The sequence below is a fragment of the Pelodiscus sinensis genome, chromosome 1 (genome assembly GCF_049634645.1).
Source record: "Pelodiscus sinensis isolate JC-2024 chromosome 1, ASM4963464v1, whole genome shotgun sequence".
NCBI lineage: Eukaryota > Metazoa > Chordata > Testudines > Trionychidae > Pelodiscus > Pelodiscus sinensis.
The window spans coordinates 321307806-321330595 of record NC_134711.1 but is presented as its reverse complement, the minus strand read 5'-3'; the positions used below and the strand labels follow the sequence as shown (position 1 = coordinate 321330595).

The window sequence follows — 22790 nt, the reverse complement described above, 5'->3', positions numbered from 1 at the left end:
CAGCTGCTTTGGCATGATCCTGATTTATCTTAGCACGTCTTCTTCTTCCCTCGAGAAATATATTTCTGCTTCTGGCAGTTGTCCAGTCAGCCTCGGTGGATTCTGATGGAAAGAGCTAATTTAATAGCCAGGGTTTTCTCTTGCTTCTGTCAATGCCATACCTTGTTGGAGGTTCTACAGTGGCTATCCCTGGCTTGTGAAGAAATCTCTCCTCTTTGTTTACACACTATAATCTTCTCACTATAATCTTTTACATTTTCAATTGCACTATCCTTACATGGCTCCATCTACAGTTTCTCTTCCTTAAACCACTAAGGCTTTCAGCTTTTGTGCCACTACAACCATGTCACTAAAAGTCATGCAGCATAGCTGCTGTTTGTCGGCACGTTGGCTCTTTTGCCAACAAAAAACTTCCACCTGCTCAAAGCAGCATTAGCTACAAGCTGTTCACACCAGCGCTTTTCCTCTGCAAAGCTTTTGTCTTTTGTTCATTTAACACTTCTGGGAGGCAAAAGTTTTGTCGTGCAGTTTCCAGTGTAGCCGGCCCACTTGGGGGGGGAGAGACAAGGGGGGGCGACTGCCCCAGGCCCTAGTGATACAAAAGAGCCTGGAGTAGCACTGGCGGCTGGAGCCCTGGCCCCTTTAAATTGTTTCTGGAATACCATTCAGCGTGCTCCAGGAGCATTGATGGTTGCATGAGGGAGCCATGACACTGCCTAGCCCTAGCCCCATCCCTTCCGCCTGAGGCCCCACTCCTTCCAGGGGTAGGGGTACCAGGTGGCCTAAAAAAAAATACCAGACACGGTTGATTTCAGATGGGGGAGGGGAGCAGGGCTGGCCGGGGGAAGCGGGGGAGGGGAGGGGAACTGGCCATTGGGAAGCAGGGCTGGTGGGGGGTGGGGTCGGGGGCAGCGGGGCTGGCCAGGGGAGATCGGGATGGGGGGGAGAACCAGCTGGCGGGAAGCAAGGCTAGTCGGGGGGAGCAAGGCTGGCTGGGGGAGATTGGGACCGGCCAGCGAGAAGCAGGGCTGGCCGGAAGGGGTTTGGGAGGAGCAGGGGAGAAAATCAGCCGGCAGGGAGCGGGACTGACCTGGGCACATACAGATCCTGGGGTGCTGCCTGTCCCGGGCACGGTCCCGGTGAAGCACGAGTGAGTCTGGCCCCGGAGATTCCTTCCCACCCTGCCCCCCGTGTGAGCGTGTCTACCAGCCAGGCAGTTCGCAACTAGGTACTGATGCTCCTAATAACAATAATATGTACCTAATTAGAAAATACCGGACATTTTATATGTCCGGTATTTTCTCAATTTGTTTCTCGGACAGAACCCTCAAATATCAGACTGTCCAGTTCAAAACCGGACACCTGGCAACCTTATCCAGGGGAGCAGAGCAGTCGTCCCCTCCCCCGTCTTGCCCAGGGACCCAGCAAGGCTGTCGGTCCTGTTGCAGTGCAGGCATAGCCTTACATTTTATGTGTTTTATTTTCTGGATAAAAACCATTTTCCATCAGTTTCTTTTTCCAACTATTGCGTTATTCTATCCAGGACTACCCCTTTTGTCCAAGGTGTGCTCTCTTGGATTTCAGCAGCCTTCATTTGCCCTTATTCAGTCTCACGTTAGGCTTGCTCGCAACCCTAACTAGACTATGCACCCTTTTGTGTAGCTACTACTTTATCTCTCGTTGCATCTTTGCATGTCCTTAATGTGACTCACAACTGTCAGGCATTCCCCCTTTTCTTTTAGTTGTCACTCATTTTGTAAGGTAGCAGCCACACAGAATTTCTACAGACATCGCTTAGTGCTCAACATATGTTAACATATGGAGTACTGGATATTCGGCTCTGCAATGTGCATGGGCAACTCTTAACATTTTATCTTTTGGCTCATGCAGAACTTGAATTATTTTACAGCAACAGCTCTCAATAGAGGCAGCTAAGCTGGCTCCTATCCATTGTTTTGCAGCTGCTTTACTGCCTTCCACAGATGATATGCTGGCAAAAACAACAGAGCCTGTCTACCTTAATATTTCACCACTGTGACCGGTGGTGGAGCTAGACCAACAGTGGGGAAAGTGTTCATGCAGAGAGATGGCATTCATCTTCACTTCCTGGCCCATTTTAGTGTGCATTGTTGTAATAAAGGGCTGCCCATATTCTGCCCCAGAGGTAGCTGCACTTCAGTTGGGCTCAAGTAATCCGTGAGACCAAATTCACATCTATGGTGGGTGACAGTCACAGAGAAACCATTGAGAGTGCTGGTGTGAGGGGCTTGAAGGATCAGACACCTGTAAAGCCTTCAGGTTTCCGGGTGCTTTATCAGGGTGTGAGCTGACCACCTCCACTCAGTGCACATGTCGTGTGGAGATTAGAAGGGCTAAAGTCAGAAGAAAACAACTTGTGGGCCAAAATTGTTGTGTGGAATTTTTTTTAAAAGACTAATTAATTAATTAATTAATTAACAAAATTGTTGTGTGGAATTTTTTTTAAAAGACTCATTAAATAATGAGTTGCACATGGATGAAATGGGAGCAGTGTCTTCCAATTGGTCCTTGTCAGTGCTTCATGCACAAAGTGTTACAGTGAGAATCTGCCCCAGAATTAAATCCACAATAATGGAACGGCTCCCTCAGAAGAGGAGGCCTTTAACCTGGTCAGCCAGCACATTCGATGTTGTGTTGTACTGTGTATTAGATTGGGAGCCCTCTGGGGTGAGTTCCGTATCTTCTTTTTGTGATAGCGTCAAGCGTGTTGATGGTGATGATGTCATGCTCTATCCTGTGACCCGAAAGCACCAACCTACAGTCAGATTGTTAAAAAAACAGGGCACAAGCCCCAAAGTGACGAGGAGTGCTCTACTTTGATTTCACCAACCAGTTATCACATGTAAACTCTTCAGGCGCTATAACAGCCTTATGGTTGGTCACAGATGGTCCTGTTGCACACTGCCCTCTGTCTTACCACCCATATGAGCTTGCCTTTGTGATAGAGGGACCTTCTGCCAAGAATCCCAGCAATATTCAGGTTATTCTCAGTCCAAAGGGACCAGTCACTTACTCTGGCTTAAATTCACTTTAGATCTCACACAAAAGACAATCCTCGCGGCCAATTCTATATAAACTGCATGAAGACTTGTTAAATAGGAAGAGGAAACAGAAGAGTTATTTATAAGGTTAAAGCAGGTAAACATTTATGCACAAATTAGTTACAATCTTAAATTTTGAAAGACGTTTCCAGACTAAGCAGTTATTGTACCAAGCAGTTACAATCTTAAATTCCAGACTAAGCAGTTACACTCTTAAATTTTGAATAGACGATTCCAGACTAAGTAGTTGGGGATTTCTTGCTTATGCCTACATACTTTGCCCTGTAGAGTCCAAGCAGAACAGAGATCCAGTTCCTTCTTTTTAGGGATTTTTATCCCCATCTTCTCTTATGCTCTCAGCTGCAAACTAAAGCTGACGGGCATAATTCACTTGCATGACTCATCTTCAAAAGGAGGAAGCAAAACAACAAATGTCCTTTGTCCTTTTTAACGTTCCACAAAGTCCATCTGGTGTTGATGGACTTTCCCTATTGGTCAGAGCATAACAACTTCTGTTGGATACCAGCACTTTACGTTAATTAACGCCTCTTTCCTGTCTGGTGATTATACCGTCCCAGGGGTCCGCTGTACAATTGCTCAGCTATTACCTTACGCTCTGGGATAGAGATGTTACAAGTGAGATTACTGTATGCAGCACTTCATAAGCATTCAAAAAGTCTAAACTGCAAACGCACTCTTATAATCCAAATATCCGTTTTAACAATACTAACACACAGGTGAGCCAAGCTGGCCCCAGCTGAGTATTTGTCAGTCTTCAGTTGAGACGTGGGGACCTTGGCATGAGCTGGCACCTAGTCCGCCAGCTTCACAGGTGCACAATAAATAATAATGATTGAACCCAAATGGTTGTGTCAGTGATTCAGAGCCAACAATACATAAGAACGGCCATACAGCTTGTGGTATCAAGCTGGTATCTAGTGCATGCAGAGTCTGCGATCGTCTTGAAGTAAAGTAACGAATTCAGAGATTGTCTTTCCATCAGGACTTGTGCTTTCAGCCAAACTGAAATGATTTTCATACTTATTCTTTCCAACAGGGAGCTTATTATACACAGCCGGTGTATGCTGCGCAGCCTCATGTCATCCACCACACCACCGTGGTTCAGCCAAACAGCATTCCCTCTGCTATCTATCCAGCCCCTGTCGCTGCACCTAGGACTAATGGTGTAGCCATGGGAATGGTTGCTGGGACCACCATGGCCATGTCAGCAGGTGAGAATGAGCTCTTTAATCTGACCAGTAAGAGGATCCCTCAGAATATCTGCACAAATAATGCATTTCTATGGTGATGTAACAATGGGATGATTGTAGCTGATTTTGCCAGGAGAAATGCACTCTCTGTGTATTGAAAAGATGCCAGCACATACATATTTGTCCATTTTAAATTCCATGCCCCTCTCTGCAGTCTTTACTCCTACTGTACACTATAAGAACTTGCCTCAATAAACTCAGTAGACTCGGTATTAAAGGTTGATGAAATACAGCACATTGCAACAAAGTAATTTCAAAACCAGTTTATACATGATTGCTTCTGAAATGTGGCCAACAACCCTCCAAGTTATTTCAGGGATTAAATTAAGAAAGCACCCAGTGCAAACTGCATTTTATTGTCCCTAATTTCCATAGCTAATTGTACAAAAGTGCTTGCCATGTACATAATGAGTTTTTCCTGTACTAAAAGGGAAGCTAAATGTAGCTTTATCTGCCAACTTCCATTCCTTTTTAAACAAAGGTTCTATCCATTTGCTCCTAGTAGTGGTTAAATAGTCACATTTTCAAAGATAACAAAGTAGACCCTCCAATTGGCTTACCCTATAGGGACATATTCTTAAGATTTTAGGTGTATTATTCCCTCTCTGGTCCGTCTGTTCCAGGAACAATGTAATAAGCAGCTTAATTCCTTATTCACAACACTGTTGTGTTCTTAACCTCTGGCTCCTTTTATAAGGTTTTTATAATGTTGTTGAAGATGTTAGTATTAAATATTTTGACAATAGAAACATTAATGTTAGCATATATATAATTCCCAGATCATATGTAATTTATGCTCACATTTAAATCCATATAAAAGCAGATGAATAGATATCACCTAAAACAAAGGACAGAGACTCTTTTTATTTGCACGACAGTTTATATTTCTGTCCTTGGCTGTTATTCAACCGAACAATTGTCAGTATTGCTCCTTGACTTGTCCAGCAGGGTTTTTAAAGACTGCCGCGGCTGTACATTCCCAGCAATATATTGCATGTCCTGTTAGCTTGTTCCAGTAATTTGTAAATCAGAAATATCTGTTTGTGATGGGAACCTCTGTCATGAATGGTAATGTCACCATCTGTACAGCAGGCACCATTCAAAGGGACAATTCTCTTTCCTGTGGTATGTGCAGTACTCCCTAAACTTATGTTGGGAAGGAAATGTAATTACTCCAGGTGGTAAGTGTCTAGGGTTTAATGATTGTACAATAAATGCATTCTTTGGGCATATATATTTTTAAAGAGTCATTCTGAACATCAAGATGACTCTTAGAACAAAATAAGTCTGCAGTTGTCATATGCATTTCACATCACACATAATCCAAAAGCTGTGAGAAGGTATTATTTGAAAGCCTCCAGGGTACGGGTTATTAACAACAAGGGAATGGTGGACTTCATCGAAATTAGATGTAGAAAAGAGCTACTGGGACATCCAGTCCATCTCCACTGCCTGCTGACATTCCCTACACAGTATTTCCCAATGCTCTAAACAACTCAAACAACTGGCCTTCCCCCACTTTTCATGGGAGGTAATTCATGGTCTGATAAATCTTATCATGAATTAATTTGCCCTGAGGGTGCATCTACACTGCACCCATAACTCAGAATAAGCTACACAATTGGAGCTACACAAGTTGCGTATCTTATTGTGAGTTAATTTTGAAATAGCTTATTTCGAAAGGCAGCACCAACATTTGAAATAAAGCGCTATTCCAAAACATCCCTTAATGCTTGTGGAACGAGGTTTAGAGGGATGTCGGTATAGCATGTCCATTATTTCAAAAGATATTTTGAAATAACAGGAGCGCTGTCAAGACATGGAATAGCTATTTCAGGATACCGGAAGTACCCCAAAACAGTGTCACTGTCTAGACATATCCTGATAGACTAAACTTCACCTCAGCACTTTTAGTTAAAACCTCCCTTGTAATTTGCCCTCATGGATGTTATGTATGTCAAATTTTTGTTGCATCTGCTGTTGTAACTTCTGCGATAATCTTTGCCAGGCTGCAGAAGGTTTCAATGGGTTGCTGTGTCTGATCCTTTTTATAAGTCTCTAGGAACAGGGAAAACCTGAAGAAAGGAAACTAGGGGAAGAGCTGCTTGTATACAAATATGTTAAGCCTAAATGAACTCAGCATTTTGAAGAGGGTTCATTAAAGGCTGTATCCTGTTCACTCATTTATCTAACATGGCGCACTTGAGCAAAACTCTGGGGATTGAGTCTTAACTAGCCGAGCAATATTTGGAAGCATTAAAGAACAAAGGCAGCTGCTGGAATGATTTCTCCTCACATATAGTATCCTTGGCACCAGTGGCACTGGAACTATTTTTAGGGGGGTGCTGAGCTGTGTCCCCCTGACACCTGCTTGTGCTCCCCATCATCCCAGGCTGGGATCACACCGTAGATGGCCAACTCTCCCGTACCGGACAGATTGGATGTTATTGCCGCAAATGGTGCCTAATACTTCTGGTCCATGAGAGTTGGCAATTCAGCCATAGCTGGACGTAGCTGCAGAGCCCTGGGTTGGCGGCGGGACCCTGAATGGCAGCAGAGCGTCCAGGGCTGTGGCCTTAACAGCAGGCCATAGAGCCTGCATGGCCAGCAGGTGGTGGGAACTCAGGGAGGTAGCAAAGCCAGCAGGAACTCGGAGGGGCCACCTGGAGGCTGGATCTTGGCCTGCAATGGGGCTGGTGGTCCCTGGGCAAGGGGAAGTTCACAGTGGAGCCAGCCTCTAGGTGCAGGGAAGCCTGATGAAAAACCTAGAGATGCTGCAGTGTCCGTCCCCCCTTCTCCCCCCCACCACACACACATATACTCCTACTTCCCATGCCTATGAGAGGCACAGTGCTTTTGGACACTGTGCTATCTGAACTGACAGTGCGTATCTGTTCATATTCTGGCTTTATCACAAAACTCAAGTCAGTCCAGGGCTGCAATGTCTTGATTGTGTTAATCTATAATGCAACACCAGTGGCAGCTCTCCCTCCCGCTGCTCTGAGGGCCTGAGGCTCAGAAAGGCCGAGCACCCATAAATGCACATAACGTCACTGTGGGGTCTCAAAACCCCTTCATTTTCTTCCTGTCATTTCTTCCCCTGTCTGTGTCACCTGTTGGCTGAACCAAGATCTAGGAAAGGATCAGTTGGCAGTAAGTGCATGACAAAGCTAGTTCATATACATCGCCTGGAGTTCAAATTGACCCCTCCCACTGCCATGGAAACTTACTCTGTGTGTAGGCAAACAAGAAGCCACTCTGCGCTCAGCTATGGCTGCCCGGAGCCTCTGCGGCGTGCTGCAGTCAGAGCAGGAAGGCCAGACCCAACACCGTTATTCTAAATGCTGTCTCCCATCTCTTCTCTCCTTCCTATTGCAGGGACCCTGTTGACCACTCCACAACACACCGCAATTGGAGCACATCCAGTTTCTGTGCCAACGTACAGGGCTCAAGGAGCCCCTACCTACAGCTATGTACCTCCGCACTGGTAAACGTGCTGGCCAGTCCATGTAAGTGCTGACCTATATCTGCCGTGCATGAGGTGTTTTACATCTTCCTCGTAGGCAGGTTGGCTTTTCAAATCACTGTTGCAGGGTGTGCCTGTCCCAGTAACATCAGGCAGCACAGCATTCACCTTCTGCTTTTGGCAGAACTGCAGGTTTTCTCCTTTCTTTCTGTCTTTGTAAGTACAGAAAAGCCTGCCAACATTGGCTGCTGGAAAGCTGTCTAGCACGGGGTAGTGAAAATGGAGGTTCTGCAGCCAGGGCCGGCCCGAGCCATTCGTGCGCCCCGGGAGTGCAGCGCCACCCCCGGGAATGCGGCGCATGCACAGTCCCAGCCCCAGGCGCCTGGCGCATGTGCGGCCCCACCCCCGCCCAGTCCGGCAGCCCTGCGCAGCGCCCCCTTCAGTGGGGCATCCCGGATGGTAGCTCGGTCAGCCTGTAGCTTGGGCCAGCTCTGTCTGCAGCTGGTGTTCAAACAATGCCTAACCCACCCTTCTCAGGCCTGTACTCTGAGGTAAAGCTTTACCAGTGACCTCCCCAGTGGCAAAGCACAGTAACTTCCCAAGGGCGTGCAGCTTGCCACCGTCAGGAGTGCTGCTTTGGTATAAAAATGTGGGCGCTCCCTGGTAAGGTTTTCCTTCAGAGTGCAAGTCGGAGGTAAAGTGGGCATGTCTTCCGAGGCTGTTAGAGATGAAAGTGAAAGCCAAGGGGTGTGGTATCAGTAATGTTGCTGGCAATGAAAAGGTGGAAAGGAACACACAAGTATTTCCCTTTCGCTTCCGGCCTCTGGGCTTGTAAGGTTTTGAGTGGATGGGGAATCATAGAACGCTAGAACTGGAAGGGACTTTGAGAGGTCATCAAGTCCAGTTCCCCTGCCTTCATGGCAGGACCAAACACCAGCTAGATCATTCCTAATACACGTCAGTCGAACCTGCTCTTAAATATCTCCACTGATGGAGATTCCTCAACCTCCCTAGGTAATTTATTCCAGTGTGTAACCACCCTGAACATGAGCTGGGAACAGAATTCACTTCTGCCTGCAAGTCTAATGCCCTACCCCTTGAGCTACACTGCTCCAGCCTTCACTGCCATTACACATTGTTTTGGTTTGCTACTGTTTATTGGGACAGCGTCTCTTGCTAGTTGTTGCTGTTCATGGTAGCACTCACAGGACTCCCATCAGGACTGGGTTCCTATTACACTTAGGGTCCTGGAAATCCCAGCTGACTATTTAACCCATCTTCTTTGCATTGTCAGACAGCCTGGGGGGTGGGGCGGGGCAGATTTGGGAGAATCCCTGACCCAGCAGGCTCAATTAGCAATCAGCAACTCTCTCAGCAGTGGAGGAAGCTCTGAGATTTCCCTGCATGCCACACAGGCGAGGTGAATGCATTTACATCTCAAATTCATCCTAAGAGTGGTTATCTTAAACAAATCTCTCCTCACAGAATACATTATGTCTGACTAATCCTTTCTGTGAGTAATTGTTACACAGGACAGTTAGCTAAGAGGCTCTCACCTGAGTATCCCTAATCCTGTGTGTGTGTTTAAAATCGATTGTGAGATGCACTGACACTATTAGAGGGCCAAAACCCTCTCTAGGTATAGCCCATAGAAAACCTATTTGAAGGAAAAAGTGTTCATAATGAAACCTACTAAGCATACAACATGTGTGTTGTGAGGGAGAAAAATCCAGCCCTGTTTCTTCATCCGTGCTTCTAACTGGTTCCCCTGAATTTGTTCTTTTACAGATCTGGAGTCAAACATTGTATGCAACTACTCAAGTCTTACATCGGTGCTGGAGCAACTGTCCCACAGCACCACGTCTGTTTGCAAGAACAAAACAAAAAGTGCAAGGGTCACTTTATGCATTCTTTAGTGTTTTTTGTAAAAGCTGCTTTTTCTAATCTTCTGCCTCTTTCCCCCCTCCCCCCCCCCCCCCCCGCCCCTTCTCCTTCCCTCCTCAGTCCCACCCAAATTGTGTAACACCACCTACTGGCCCTGAGCAGTAGCCAAGTTCTCTCTTTGGTCCTCTCATATGAAAGCTCAGAATATTCACTTTTCTATGGTGCCAAGTTCAGTAGTGCAAAGATCCCAGGGGGTTGGTTGGTTGGTTTTTGTTGTTGATGAGAGTCTAGGTTTTATTTGACTAGCAAGAGCAATTGATGTTCAGGGTACTATGTGAAAAGCACAGCATTGGTAGACAAGTTTCTTCCAGTTTGGTTTCTTTTTTCTGTTTGATTATTTGTTGGTTTAATAATATACATTATTTAATTTTCCAAAACACATTACAAGAAAATTGGTGTCTTCCAGGTAGGTGTTGTTGTAGGCTATAATTCATTCCCTGCATTTAAATACTGAGCACCTTCCTTCTTCTGTAGGAATAACAACATTTATTAGCAGCATCACTTGCGTTAGGAAACAGAAAGACTGTTCAACACCAGGGGCTGGTCTGCTTTTTAAAACTGGGAGAATACACGCCATCCAATGAGAGCAGAGAGATGGAAGGGAGACACACGTTGCCATAGGAATTGGATCTTCTTGAGCAAACAAAACACACACACACACCCCGTGCCGGTCCGTATTAATTTCACTGTGTAATAAACAGCATGGTTCCTTTCACTTGCTAACACAGATGTATGCGGGGCAGTTGTAAAAGGAAACAAAGGGATTTCCAGTTGTTAGTTGGAATAGCCTCCACAGAGGCCAGCGATTTGGGAAGAGAGGTGGATAAGCTGATGGAGAAGAGTGATTTAAGGTCAAGCTAGGGAGAATATAGGTCTGTTTTGCCCTCCACCCACTCTAGGCACAGAGACAGCAGTGTGAGGTTTGTGGCTATATCAAGACCTCTTCTTAGTTCAAACTCACTTGGGGGCACTTTGCATCACAGTGTAACTTGGGTTCTAAAGCAGGTGCAAGTGTCTTCAGTCACTTTGATTGCTAATTGATCATAACTACCATACCACTGGGCAGATCACAACAGGAAATCGAGGTGCTGGTCTTGTATCTTTCAATACAATTTAGCTCCAGGGTAGTCCCAGGGAGAGCTTGAACTGAACACCGTTTCTTACATTGTAAAGAATAAAAAGCATTACAAGGCATATGCCAGTGAATGGGATGATACAGGGAGGTCACACTGCTTTGAACAGAAGAGAATAGGAAATATGGTGACTAACATGAAGCAATAGCAATAAATTTGTTGCCTTACTAGCTAAAAGGCACTTAACTGGAGGAGATGGGAAAATGAGGGCAATCAGTCATTTAGTTTGGTTTAGAAACTAAAGGCAACAGGCTTGCATGGCCGGTGGGATGTAAGCAAGTCACTGGTTGTTTTTAACCATGGAATTACCGAAAGGGAGTGCTTGTGTAGTCAGCCAGATGTAGTTTCCATTTTGTTGGCTTTTTGTGAGGTGTCTGAGTAGAGCAATAAAGTTTTGCAGCAGGGCAGAGGGAAGGAGGCAAGAATACAAGTGATGGTGATGGTGCTTATGATTTATTTTTCAGTTATTATCTCCAAACCCAGCACAAAAGACAGGGGAGAGGTTGTTTGGGGGTTGGGTTGTTTCTGTTTTGGTAGAGAAAAATGTTGTGTTCTTTTCAAGCTGTGCCAAAAGAGCCCCATTCCTCCCAAGGCATGTCTGAAACTCTGATTTCTCTGGGGCTCTGGTGTAATGGTAGTGGGTCAGTCAGGCTGCTGACCAGGAAGGGGAGTAAAGTGGGCAGTTGTCCAGGGCCTGGAGATTCAAAGGGGCCCAGGGCTCCTGGCTGCTGCGACTGGCAGCCGTGGTGGTCAGAGCACTAGGCTCTCTATATTGCCATCTGAGCCCCACATGGCAGCTCTGGGGGAGGCACCACACTGTGGGTGGCTCTAAGGGCTGACCACCCCTCGTCCAATCCCTTCCTCCCGAGGCTCCACCCCTTCCAGGAGAGCAGAGCTGCCCTCCCACACACGCCGTGCCCAGGGGTGCGCGGAGGCTGTCAGCTCCTCTGGAGTCAATCTAGAGTCATTTTTTTTTTTTACAAATGAATAAATAAAGTGATGGGGAATAATTTCTTGTACAGCCAGCAGGCCTGGACTCGGTTCCCAGCCCAAGTTAATGATGTTGACCGTAGTTCAGTGCCTGTGCTAATTTCTGGACTTGGATCACGCGTACACAGGACCTTTACCGTTACCTAAGGATGACATGAGAGTGATTGGCAAAGGGGAACCTGATAGCCCTGTTTTGGGTTGTTTTTTGCCAGTTAAATATTCTGTTCTTCTAGATTCTAGAATCTTTTTTTAAAAAAAATGAATTATCTAGGCTGTCCACAGCAGTGGAAGGCTCCAGTTCAGCATTTAAGCCCACAAGCAGTTCCATTGAGCTCCACGGGACTGCTCCTGTGTTTAAAGGTAAACCTGTGCTGGAGTACCTGCCCGCAGAGCATATGCAGCCAGCCTAGCACCTTGCGGGAGCCTAGTTTTAACTGAGGTGCATCAGGGCTGCTCTCCCTGCTGCTGGTTTGATGGTTTGATTTTAGCCTGGTCTTTTACCATGTCAGCAGCTCTAAACCAGGAGTTTATGTTTTTGAAGGAACTTTTTTTAAAGGAGTCACGCTCTGATTCTCTTCCCCCAAAGCAAGCAAACGGGCAAAGCTGGAACACCATCATTGTGATCGCTTGTATTTTTTATTTTTAAACCAATCGTGGGGCATGGGGAGCAAAATTTCATAAGGATTTATACCGTGTGGTACTTTGTGTTGCACTTTGATTTTGTAAAAAAGAAAAAGGAAAAAATAAAAAAAATAAAAATTAAAGGAAATATTCAGTGTTAACCTATGTAGCTTTGCAGAGTCCTATCTTAGGATTAGTACTTAAAGGGGAATGTGTGTTTGAACTGATATAATTACTGTACTTCGTTCTCTCACTGTTTGTAACTCACTGAAATTAAATCCAGGCAAATATCCGAGGGATTGCTCTCACTGTATTGTAGGTTTCATATTAAAGTGACTACATATCACAGTTCATCTGCCAGTCTTGTTTAAACATGCTGCACTGAACTTGTACCATAGAATAAACCATGTTAGTGAACTTGATGGTACTAGAACGAACACAATCTAAAGAGCTTTGTTAGTGCACTTTGGGCTGTGTAAGCTAGTATGTCTCAAAACAAACCTCCTTGTGTAGCTATTGTTCTGTTTGTATGTAATACTCTGTTAATTCTTTAAGCAGTTAAGATAGGATCCCTAAAATGTCACAATACCCTTTTTCATGTCTGAAAAGAAAATACTAAGCTTTTTATTAAAAAGAGAGAAAACACTACATTTGAGTTTGGAAGCTCCAGCATGCCTAATTGAGCACAGAGAAATCATTCTGGATTGACAAAGAACATCACGTTAGCCGTTTGTTCAAAGGACTTTTAGCTTCCCCAAATCAAAGCTCTGCATTGCAGTGCTGAAGTTTTGAAAGCAATTTAGGCCTCACACTGACCTATTTTTCATGAATACTGACTAAGGCTCTAAAGATAAAGAGGAAAATGCCTTTGTCAAAGAGAGAGAAAGAGAGAGACTGCTATGTGTTGCCATTAATGAGATCTGTCGAGTGTTGTTTGTTCACTTGGATTAATAGCCCGTCTAATACATCTGACTGTGTTGTGCCTGGGCAGATATGTCCATTCTCACAACTGGAGTGCAAGCAGGTTGAACCTATATAGTCTGTGAGGGTATGCCTTTGAGTAGTCATCGCTTTGTATAGCTGCGGCCATGGGTTACCTAGCGTTTTCCTGCGGAGAAGAGCCTCAAACCTGAACAGGTACACATTGCAGAGTTGTTCCTATTGAGTTGTATTGCTCTGTGCTGTCTAGAGCATGGCAGGATGTTGAAGTGCGGTACCTACTGAAGTGTGCCATGAGCAGGAGGCTACCCCAGATATAAACACTCCTGATGTCGAATATGATTCAGAATCCGAGCCCAGCACCAAATGTTGCAGGCAGGTCTTGTTCCCAGCTAAAAACTCTGGATCCACACACCCCAGAAAGATGTTTGAAATCTGGATCTAAAAAATTCCAATTTCCAAGTAGACTGGCTTCTCCAGTAAAGCCCTGCTGCCACACCTGTTCTTTAGTACCTTTCCCTAGCGTGAGCAAAGGACAAAAGAGTTCACATCAGCAGGGGTTGCAAAATAGATCAGTGTAACTGCAGGCACAGAAAAAACTCCTGAGCATCAGACTTTGGTGTAAGTTTGACATCGCTGCTTATTGAAAAACGTCACGACCTTTGACTGATGCTTATTGGAAGATGAGGGCAGGATTATCTGAAGAAATATGGTAGATATTTGTCACAAGCTTTTATAAGCAAGGGTTGTGGGTGCACTAGAAAGTTACAGTACATCATGGGAAACAACAGGTAGTCCCTGTGGCACCTTAGAGACTAGCAAAAATATATGTTTAGTATCATGAGCTTTTGTGGGCAAAACCCACTTCTTCATGGATTTAAAGCCTTACAGTGCAGAATAACAGAGAACATCTACAAGGGGCTAAGTCCAGTTTAGCTCTTTCCTAACATGCCAGGTTTCTGACATCTAGGGTCAGGAAAGTGCCAGGAACGCACTGGAAAAGCTGGCTCTGCAGAAGAGTTCTGGGGTATTTCAGCTCATGAACAAGAGACCAGATTCCAAAGTTGCTATCTTCTGGGCAGCAATAGATTCTGTACCCCTTCCCCCAATACTTTGCTGTTGTTTAAATACTATGGATGTGCTCTTAGTACAGTTCCCTAGCAGAGAGCTGACCTGTCTGTATGTCCTAAGAGAGAACATAAGAACAGTCATACTGGGTCAGACCAAAGGTCCATCTAGCCCAGTATCCTATCTGCTGACAGTGGCCAGTGCCAGGTGCCCCAGAGGGGGTGGACCAAAGACAATGATCAAGCGGTTTGTCTCCTGCCATCCCTCTCCAACCTTTGACAAATAGAGGGCAGGGACACCATTCCTTACCCCCTGGCTAATAGCCTTTTATGGACCTAACCTCCATGAATTTATCTAGCTCTTTTTTAAACTCTAAAGAAAATGGGGTCACAACGATGGGGAGCAGTCTGGGGGAACTTGCACTGATGGATAATGAAAGGTCATTAGTGTCAGGGTAGGCACCTTCCAGCCTCATTCAAGCTCATTTCCAAATAAGAAAAAAGGTTACATTATCTCTGGGACCCCAATTTTAATTTCAGTAACATTATGGTTCATTGCAACACTAACCCCAGTAAATTTAGTCACTCCATTAACTGCAATGAAATTTCCCTGGGTTTATACCTGCAACTTTGAGACCCAAAACTGATTAGGTGCCATTCCTATTTGCTGCAGAAATGGGGGCTTTCCATTACATGGTTGAAAGCCTCCTAAGCAGTAACCCATTTGCAGGAAGCCAAAAATCTCAAAGAACAGAGACCCGATCTACAGCTGCGTCTTAGACTGAATGGGCAAGCCTACATTCTACTGTGGGTCAAGATGTTTCAGCTCAAGCACAGAGCAAGAGTAAGTCTAGTAGCTGTCATGAATGCCAGTACTGACTCCAGTCTGGGTGTCCTAAACCGAATAGTACCCATAGGGAGGGTTTCGCTGTCCCTGCCTGAAAGCTTCTCTTATCTGTTGAGTGAATGAAAGGAGCTTAGCTGTGGAGAGAAATGGCAGTAGGCTGATGATTAACTTGCATTTGCATGGTCTCTGCTGGGTGATCCCAGCTGTACCCTGTTATCCTAGAACTATTCCATCATCACTTTTGAAATGGAAGGGTCTGAACAACCACAGTGCCAAGAAACATTCCAGAGCTAGTTAAACCAGACGTGCTAGCAGGCAAGTCCTCTGTCATAGTTCTGTTTCTTTTGTACTTGTGGTTGATTGCTGGAAAGAGGGGCCTTGTTTAAATCAACAGACGATAGAAAAAGCAAGAGGCCATCCTGTAACACCCCTGTAACCAGTGCTGAGATTAGGCTTTTGGTGGCGGTTTAATGAGATGATTGCATGACACACTGGTGGCAGAGAAGAGAGTCCTTCCTGCAGAGAGGTCCTTGCTGTAGAGGAGCCTGGAGGTCTAAGGCTTAGTGGTTCCCTTCCAGCGCGTTGTTCTGTCCCGGCTGTGGCAGTGGATTGGAGTTTGGCTGCTGATTCCCTATCTTTGTGAATTACACGTTCAGTTGGCCAGAAAAATCCTGGCTACTATGGTGACTTAGAGCTTCAGATGCAGTTGTTAAATGTCCATTCTGCAGGGAATAAAGAGGCATCATAGGCCACAGAGTCTTGGTCTTGACTGAGCCCTAACTTAGGTGAAGTGTTCACAGGAGTCAGTGCCCGATGAGAGACTGCAGGGTAGCCTTGGTGTGTGTGATTCTGACACATACCAGAATTTTAACCTAGAGGCCAGTGAGAATGGTCTTGTTCTTTGAATAGTCCAGCTGAAATAGGTGGGTCTAATTGATAAGAAAGGCACTACTTGGAATGAGTAAGGCTCCAAAGATCCAGCTCATGTGAGTTTACTGCAGTAACTGAGAGCCAATAATTAACACAAGGAATCTTTGCTGGAGCTCTGCTTATGTAGATTTCCTTGTGACTGAAAGCAGTTGAAGGGAGGGACACAGGGGCCAAAGGGCTATTGAATTGCATCTCTGATTAACTGGAAAGAGGGTTATTGTTGGACCGGTGCAGATGGGGCTAAAATGCATTCACATTTTGTGGTGATGTTACCTCTGCTGCAACTGTTTTTCTCACCTTTAAAGGATACCTTGTACATTGTAAGCTGATTAAAATCCCAAGGAAGTGATGGAGAGATGAAAGCATTATAATGAAAATGACTGTCAAAGCTACCATTGCAACCATGAATCAGTCCCTTATATATCTTTGCTTTAAGACATGTACTGTAATGCAAGACTTGAAAAAATGCATATTAATAGTTGTGCTGGCCCAAATCAATGTCAAAGAACCTTGGAGCACATACAGAATGTGATTCCAAGAGACTCAGCTGTGTGTACAAGTATTTGCTCCTGTATTTTATGAACAATAATAACCTAGTAAATCTTTTGGCAGTTCGGATCTGTAATTTAAAGGCTTTTTACCATACGTGTTATTTAAGTTTTTGTTTTAATGATTGATGTTTATTATTCTTGACTAGAGGAACGTTATGGTTGAACTGAAGTGGGATGCTTCTTTGAGCTACAGGGAGCATTTCAGAACACAAGTCTGTGGGCTTTCATTTCAAATGGGAGTATGCAACATTTCCTAGAGTGCTAGGTAAAAACTAAGTGACCAGGACACAATCATCCCAATTAAAAGGCCCATTCCCTGGGCCTATATTGTCCTCCGCTCACTCCTACTTTCCCTTGTAGCTACCCCTGCTACAGCATGGGAAGCCAGGCTGTGTCTGTTAAAGGTGGTTGATTTCAGTGGCAATAGCAGCTGCAGTGTCAGAGAACATATAATGCGTATAGCACGTATCTCAAACACAGTCTTGCATTGAAGGAGAAATCCCCCGAAATACATAAAACAGGGCCCCGATCCTGCCAACAGCTTCATGCAACAAGCCCCTTTGTCTTCACAGGGGCTCCCTGGGCCTACACAGCTGCTTGGAAGATGAGGGCCCAAGCCAAAAACTGGGTTGGATCCACTTTATGGGGTAAAGTTAATATTGATCTAGAGCCCAGGCAACAGGTTAAACGTTTCCCTGTAGACAACGACCTTCCTGAGTTCTGCATTTCCCTAGTACTAATGTAAGAAAACATTTCTAGGGATTTGGGATTCCAGTGTCTTTGTGCAATATGGACATTGTTAGTCAGAGAATTCAAAGAGAAGATGAAATCTGGCCTTGCTTTTTTAGAAAGGAAAACCAAGCTGAAAGCACGTGCTCTTTTTTTTTTTTTTTTTTTTTTTTTTTTTAAATAAAGAAATCAACCTGTTTAAAATAGCAATAAGAATCATCCGGCATTTTGAAATTCCAATTTTCTTTCATTTAAAATAGTTTCAGTTCACGTTCATAAGCGTTTTAAGACATTTTGCCACGTGGAGCTGCCTTTTAAATGTCTGTAATTTGTGTTTCCTGACTCTCTGTTTCACCACAAGACACTTGCACTTCATTTGGCGCAAAACCGTTTAATGGGACCATGTTGACTTAATGTCTAATCACCACATTAACATTCCTAAAATGAGTTGGGATTGTGTCCATTCTCTCTTAGTTTTCTTGCAGCTCTGACCCTGCAAACTCTGCAGCACTTAGACGCGTTGCTTGCGTGAGCCATTCCCGTTCACTCCTTTTGACTCATCCATGGGCGTGCAGGGTCAGACTCCCATCTTGGACATTTTCTGTGCCATGTGCTATTGAATCTGATTTTTAAAGTAATAGCTCGTTTTCTTCAAAAGAGACGGTTTGTGTGTGGAGGGGGGCATTTGAAGAGGCATCTTATGATTGACGTTCCTGTGGGATCGCTTAGATTCATTGATAATCAGGTAATAGTCTGTTATAAGGATTATTTCTCAGTCGATGAAAAGCAGGAGCATCAAACTCTACAGTATAATTACAGCTTTTCCCTGTTGATAATGGTGAATTACCCCGTTTTTTTAAAATCATTATGTAACATTTCAACCTACAGTATTCTTCCTCTTTGTGTGACGAGAGGTTATTGAATTCCGCCACCTCCGCCCTCTGAGACCACCCACTCCTACCACAGATCATGACATTTCCTTTCCTATGACTATTAAACTATGCTTGTGCGCTGGTCCCCAGGGGGATGGTGAGCGCCTCATATGCCCCAGCCCTGTTGTAAACCATCCTGGTTCAGCAAAGTGCTTCAGGATGCGCTGAACTTTAAGCACATGCTACTTCACTTTATGCATGTGCTGATGTGCTTTGCTGAAGGAGGGGTTGATTTAAGAGTTTTGCCAAACATGGGTCACTGGGGTCTGAGAGTGTTCAACACGTGATTGACAGATCAGTTCACAAAGATAACTTCTGTCATCAAATATGGTGAGGAATAGAAATGGATGCATTTTCTATTACTGATGGTAGCCAGCCTTAAACTTAGGTGGCTCGGATTGTCTTTGCGTTATGACATATTCTGTCTCTCTGCCCCACCCCCATTCCCCGTTTCTATCCCATTCACTTACAGCAGGACAGAATTCTGCACCTTTTTTCATGTGTGCCCTAAACACGACTGCCAATATAATCTGTGCCAATACGCAAGAACTGCTTAGATTTCATAGCACATAACAGAGAAATATTGCTCTCAGAGTGTTTATTATTTTTGTTTGTTTCTGGATTTTTTTATGATTTTTTAAATTAATTTTGAACTACAGTACAGCTTGGATTACCTAGTTTTTAAATTTTATTGGAACTCTTAAGCAAAAAAAGAAAAAAAAAAAGAAAAAAAAAGAAAAAAGAAAGAAAGAAAAGTTGAAAAAAAAAGTAAACAAGTCTTCCAAGATTAAATCAAAGGCCTCAACGGTGTGTGAAAACACAGCCTTGAGCTTAAGAATTGGAAAGCCCCACAGCCTCAGCTTGTGATTATGAAGTGTAAATCTGTTTTGAATTATTATTTTGTTCTGTTTTGTTCTGAAGATCAATTAGTGATCTCCCTGACAGATTTAAGCCAAGAGTTTGTAACTGTATGATATTTACTGTAAGATGTAGAACATTCGATAACTATTAAAATGTTTCCAAAAAAAAAAAAGGTTGGGTGTTTGTTTCTGGTTTGTGACCATTTATACATAGGCCAATGGAGCATTTTGGGGGATTTGTCAGCAGCAAGAATTCTAGGGGAAGGAATATCATGGAGTAAACACTACAGCTTGGGGACTTACTTACTCTTGACTGATCTGTCTTACAGAACTTAACCAGGTCACAACTAATACGGATCTGTTGAAACCACTCTCTAAACCTACAGAATTTAATAGAGAATGAATTCTTTATTGAACCACCCTGTTGGATGCAGAACTTTTTCCATAAAGGTTTTCTGCTTGGGTTGAAGTATAGGACAGTTTTGCTCCTTGTCATTCAGTCTATAGTGGTTCATGGTTGTGCCAGCCTCCGGCAGACTGTCAAAAAGCAGGGCAGAGACCCCCAAACTGGTGGTATGTTTATAATAATTAGATTTCATCAGCCCAGGAACAGATGTGATCTCTTGAAGCTATATAACAGCCTTACCATGGAGTCACAGTCCCCTTGGGGATTCCAGTCTCTCTTGCCACCTAGGCTAGCTGGACTTAGTGATAATTAGTTGCAATACACCATCCATCACTTATCCCAGATCAATTTATACCTCAGATCTCAGACCAAAGACAAAGCTCATAGCCAGTCCTACTGTAAACGAAAGATTTATTAACAAGGATAAAGAAAGGAAAGCTATTTACAGGTGGAAGCAAGCAAAGCTAAATTCACACATGGGTTACAGCCGAGGGTTCCCAAAGGTGACCAAGTTATCTGTCAGCACTGTCCTTTAGGACTAACCCAGCTGAGCCTATTTTAATGTGCTGTTTCATAGCTCTAGCCCTGAGAGAGGCCAAGCAGCAAAAGAGATGAAAAATGTTCTTGTTCGCTATCTTTGTTTCTCTCTTCCAGAATTCAGGCTGATGGGATGAGCCCTTCCATGGGTGAGAAGGGAAGGGGCAAGTCATGAAGTCTTTGTATGCTGATGTCCCACAGTTGCCCATTTAGTTTTGATAGCTCGCCTGCTCCTCACAAGAGCCTGGACTGGTTTCCAACAATGAATCTGTCAGTACTCAGTTGAGGCCCAAAGCTTTGGCAAGAGCTGGCCCCTAGGCTCCTGGCATCACACTCCAGATGTGAGTGGCTGCAGGTGCAAGGCCCCTGGAGAGCATTGCAAAGGTGCTGACTGCCCGCTGGGGAGAATGATGTCGTGATGAAGGCAGAGGACTGGAGCTCCTTAGACCTGGCTTCTCTTCCTGGTTCTTCCATGGGCATTAGGCAAGTCATTTTGACACTCTGCGCTTCATTTTCCCATCTGTAAAGTGAGGCTCATACCCTGGGGAGCTGGGGGGAGGGGCTTGCTTGTAGCGCTTGTCCGCCAATCTGCATCTGGGAAATTAAAAACTCCCATCATCACACAACTCCCCATAGTATTTATTTCATTCAGAATATTGAAGAAGTCTGTCCATACCCAAATCGGATCCAAGGGGACTGTAGCAGGCCCCAAGCACTAATGGCCTGGTGCTTTGTACTATTGCATTTCGTCCCATTTCTATTACTCCAGTTTTCAAGGTCATCCAAATCCTGTATGATATTGCAGCTCAGGGCCCCTGTGAGAAGCAAAAACAACAACTAAAACCCTTCACTGACGTGGCCCCTGACTGAGGAGAAACTCCCACATTCCTCTCAGCCTAAGTGGGCCCAGGCTAGTAGATTTTGTGTGCTCTAGCCCCACGGGAACTGCAGGGGAAGGGCGGCTGAATGTCAGTATGACAGTCACCAAGGCAACCGCAGCCTGGGACCCAGCTTGGAGGCCTCCCATTGCCTTCCTTTGGCCCGCAGTCCTAGGGGGCGCTGAGCCTGGCAGCTGGTGCAGAGGGAGTCGTGGGAAGCTGGCTTGCAGGCGCAGCGCCGGGCGGTCCCCGGAAGGAACAAAAGCAATGTGGGGAGGGCAGTTTCCACACCCCGTGCCTCAGCGTGCGTTGGTAGCGAGCACACGGCAGGGAGGGAGCGCGCCGTGCGACTGCTCGCTCACGTTGTACCAGCCCCAGCGCTAACAATGGTTCTGCTACGCTTTCACCAGCATTAAATTCACACGGGGGGGGCACCCATCCTGGGAGGGGGGGGGTTGTGTTCAGGGCTGGCTTGGCCCTTCCTCACACCCCTGTGCTGCAGGATTGACAAGCCGAAGGAAGGCAGAACAGAGCCCCCACTAAAAGTGGGGAGGGTGGTGCTGGGCCCTGCAGGCAGCCACTCACCTGCCTGGCCCCAGTGCCTCGCTTCAGTGCGGAGGGGGCAGCACATCCGGCGAGGCAGCCACTGGGGAAGCCGCATAAGCTGGGCCTCTGCTGTGAGCTGGGCAGTGCTTGTTTGGGGGGGGCGGGACGCTGTTTTGGACCAATGCAGAATGCAGACAGCACTGGCACCTGGCTACATCCTGCCGCGTGTCCTGGGACCGATCTGTCACAGACACCCTGCAGGGCTCCTCCACGGGCGTTACACCACAAAGAGGCATGGGAGGGCTGGCCCCACGCTTCCTAGCTCAGTGCCAGAGCCCTGTGCCGCACTGCCCGCCCCACAGCCCCCTTATGCCCTGCACCGCCCCAAAATGTCCATCGCCCCCTTACCTGCTATGACCAGCACCTGCCCATGAACTCCACCACCCACCACGGTACACCATCACCCCGGCCAGCTCCCTCCTGCCCAACGACCCCCCCCCCCCCAAACCCTACCATAACAGCCTTATGCCCCCACTAGCCTTGCAAAACATAAGCCTCCCCTGTGCCCCAACCACTGCCCAGCACCCCTGCCAGAGACCTGTTTTCTTGTGCCCTGCCCTCCCCCCCCCCCCAGCCACACGCATTAACCCCTCTGGGTGGAGACTAGATGGGTTAGACGGGCCATACTCTGCCCAGTTGGGGCCTGGTGCCATTGGAAACCCAGGACTGTTGCCGCACAACCCCCGCCCCACTGGCTTAGCAGCCCCATGTACAATTAGTGCTGCCACCGCATCCTGCGCCTGCCTTGCCTGGGCCCTACCCCACCCCCCCACCGAGCTCTGTAGCCAGGCAGGCCAGCAAAGGAGTGGGCGCCGACAGCAGGAGTCACGCCTGTCGTTGCAGTGCTCCAGGCTCTGCTGCTGGCATGTTGACCAGCGCTGGTGCCCTGCCGAAAGCCGCCGCCTTTCAGGGCTGCAGTGACAGATTTGCCCGCCCTGCTTTGGCCTGTGCGGGCAGCACAGTGTCAGCGTGGGGCTGGGCCGGCGCAGCGAACTGTGGGCAC

The 22790-nt window shown here is 45.9% G+C and overlaps 1 protein-coding gene across 10 annotated transcripts in view; it reads left to right on the top strand.

The window, feature by feature from the left end:
• FAM168A (family with sequence similarity 168 member A) overlaps positions 1–17741 on the top strand; it is a 376753-nt gene extending 359012 nt beyond the window's left edge. For all 10 annotated transcript variants that reach the window (XM_075919566.1, XM_075919569.1, XM_075919567.1 and 7 more), the window contains 3 exons: positions 4138–4312; positions 7730–7860; positions 9606–17741. In XM_075919566.1, the coding sequence (XP_075775681.1) occupies positions 4138–4312; positions 7730–7842 (288 nt within the window). In that variant the 3' untranslated portion in view covers positions 7843–7860; positions 9606–17741. The remainder of the gene's footprint in view (positions 1–4137; positions 4313–7729; positions 7861–9605) is intronic.
• The last annotated feature ends 5049 nt before the right edge of the window (positions 17742–22790 follow it).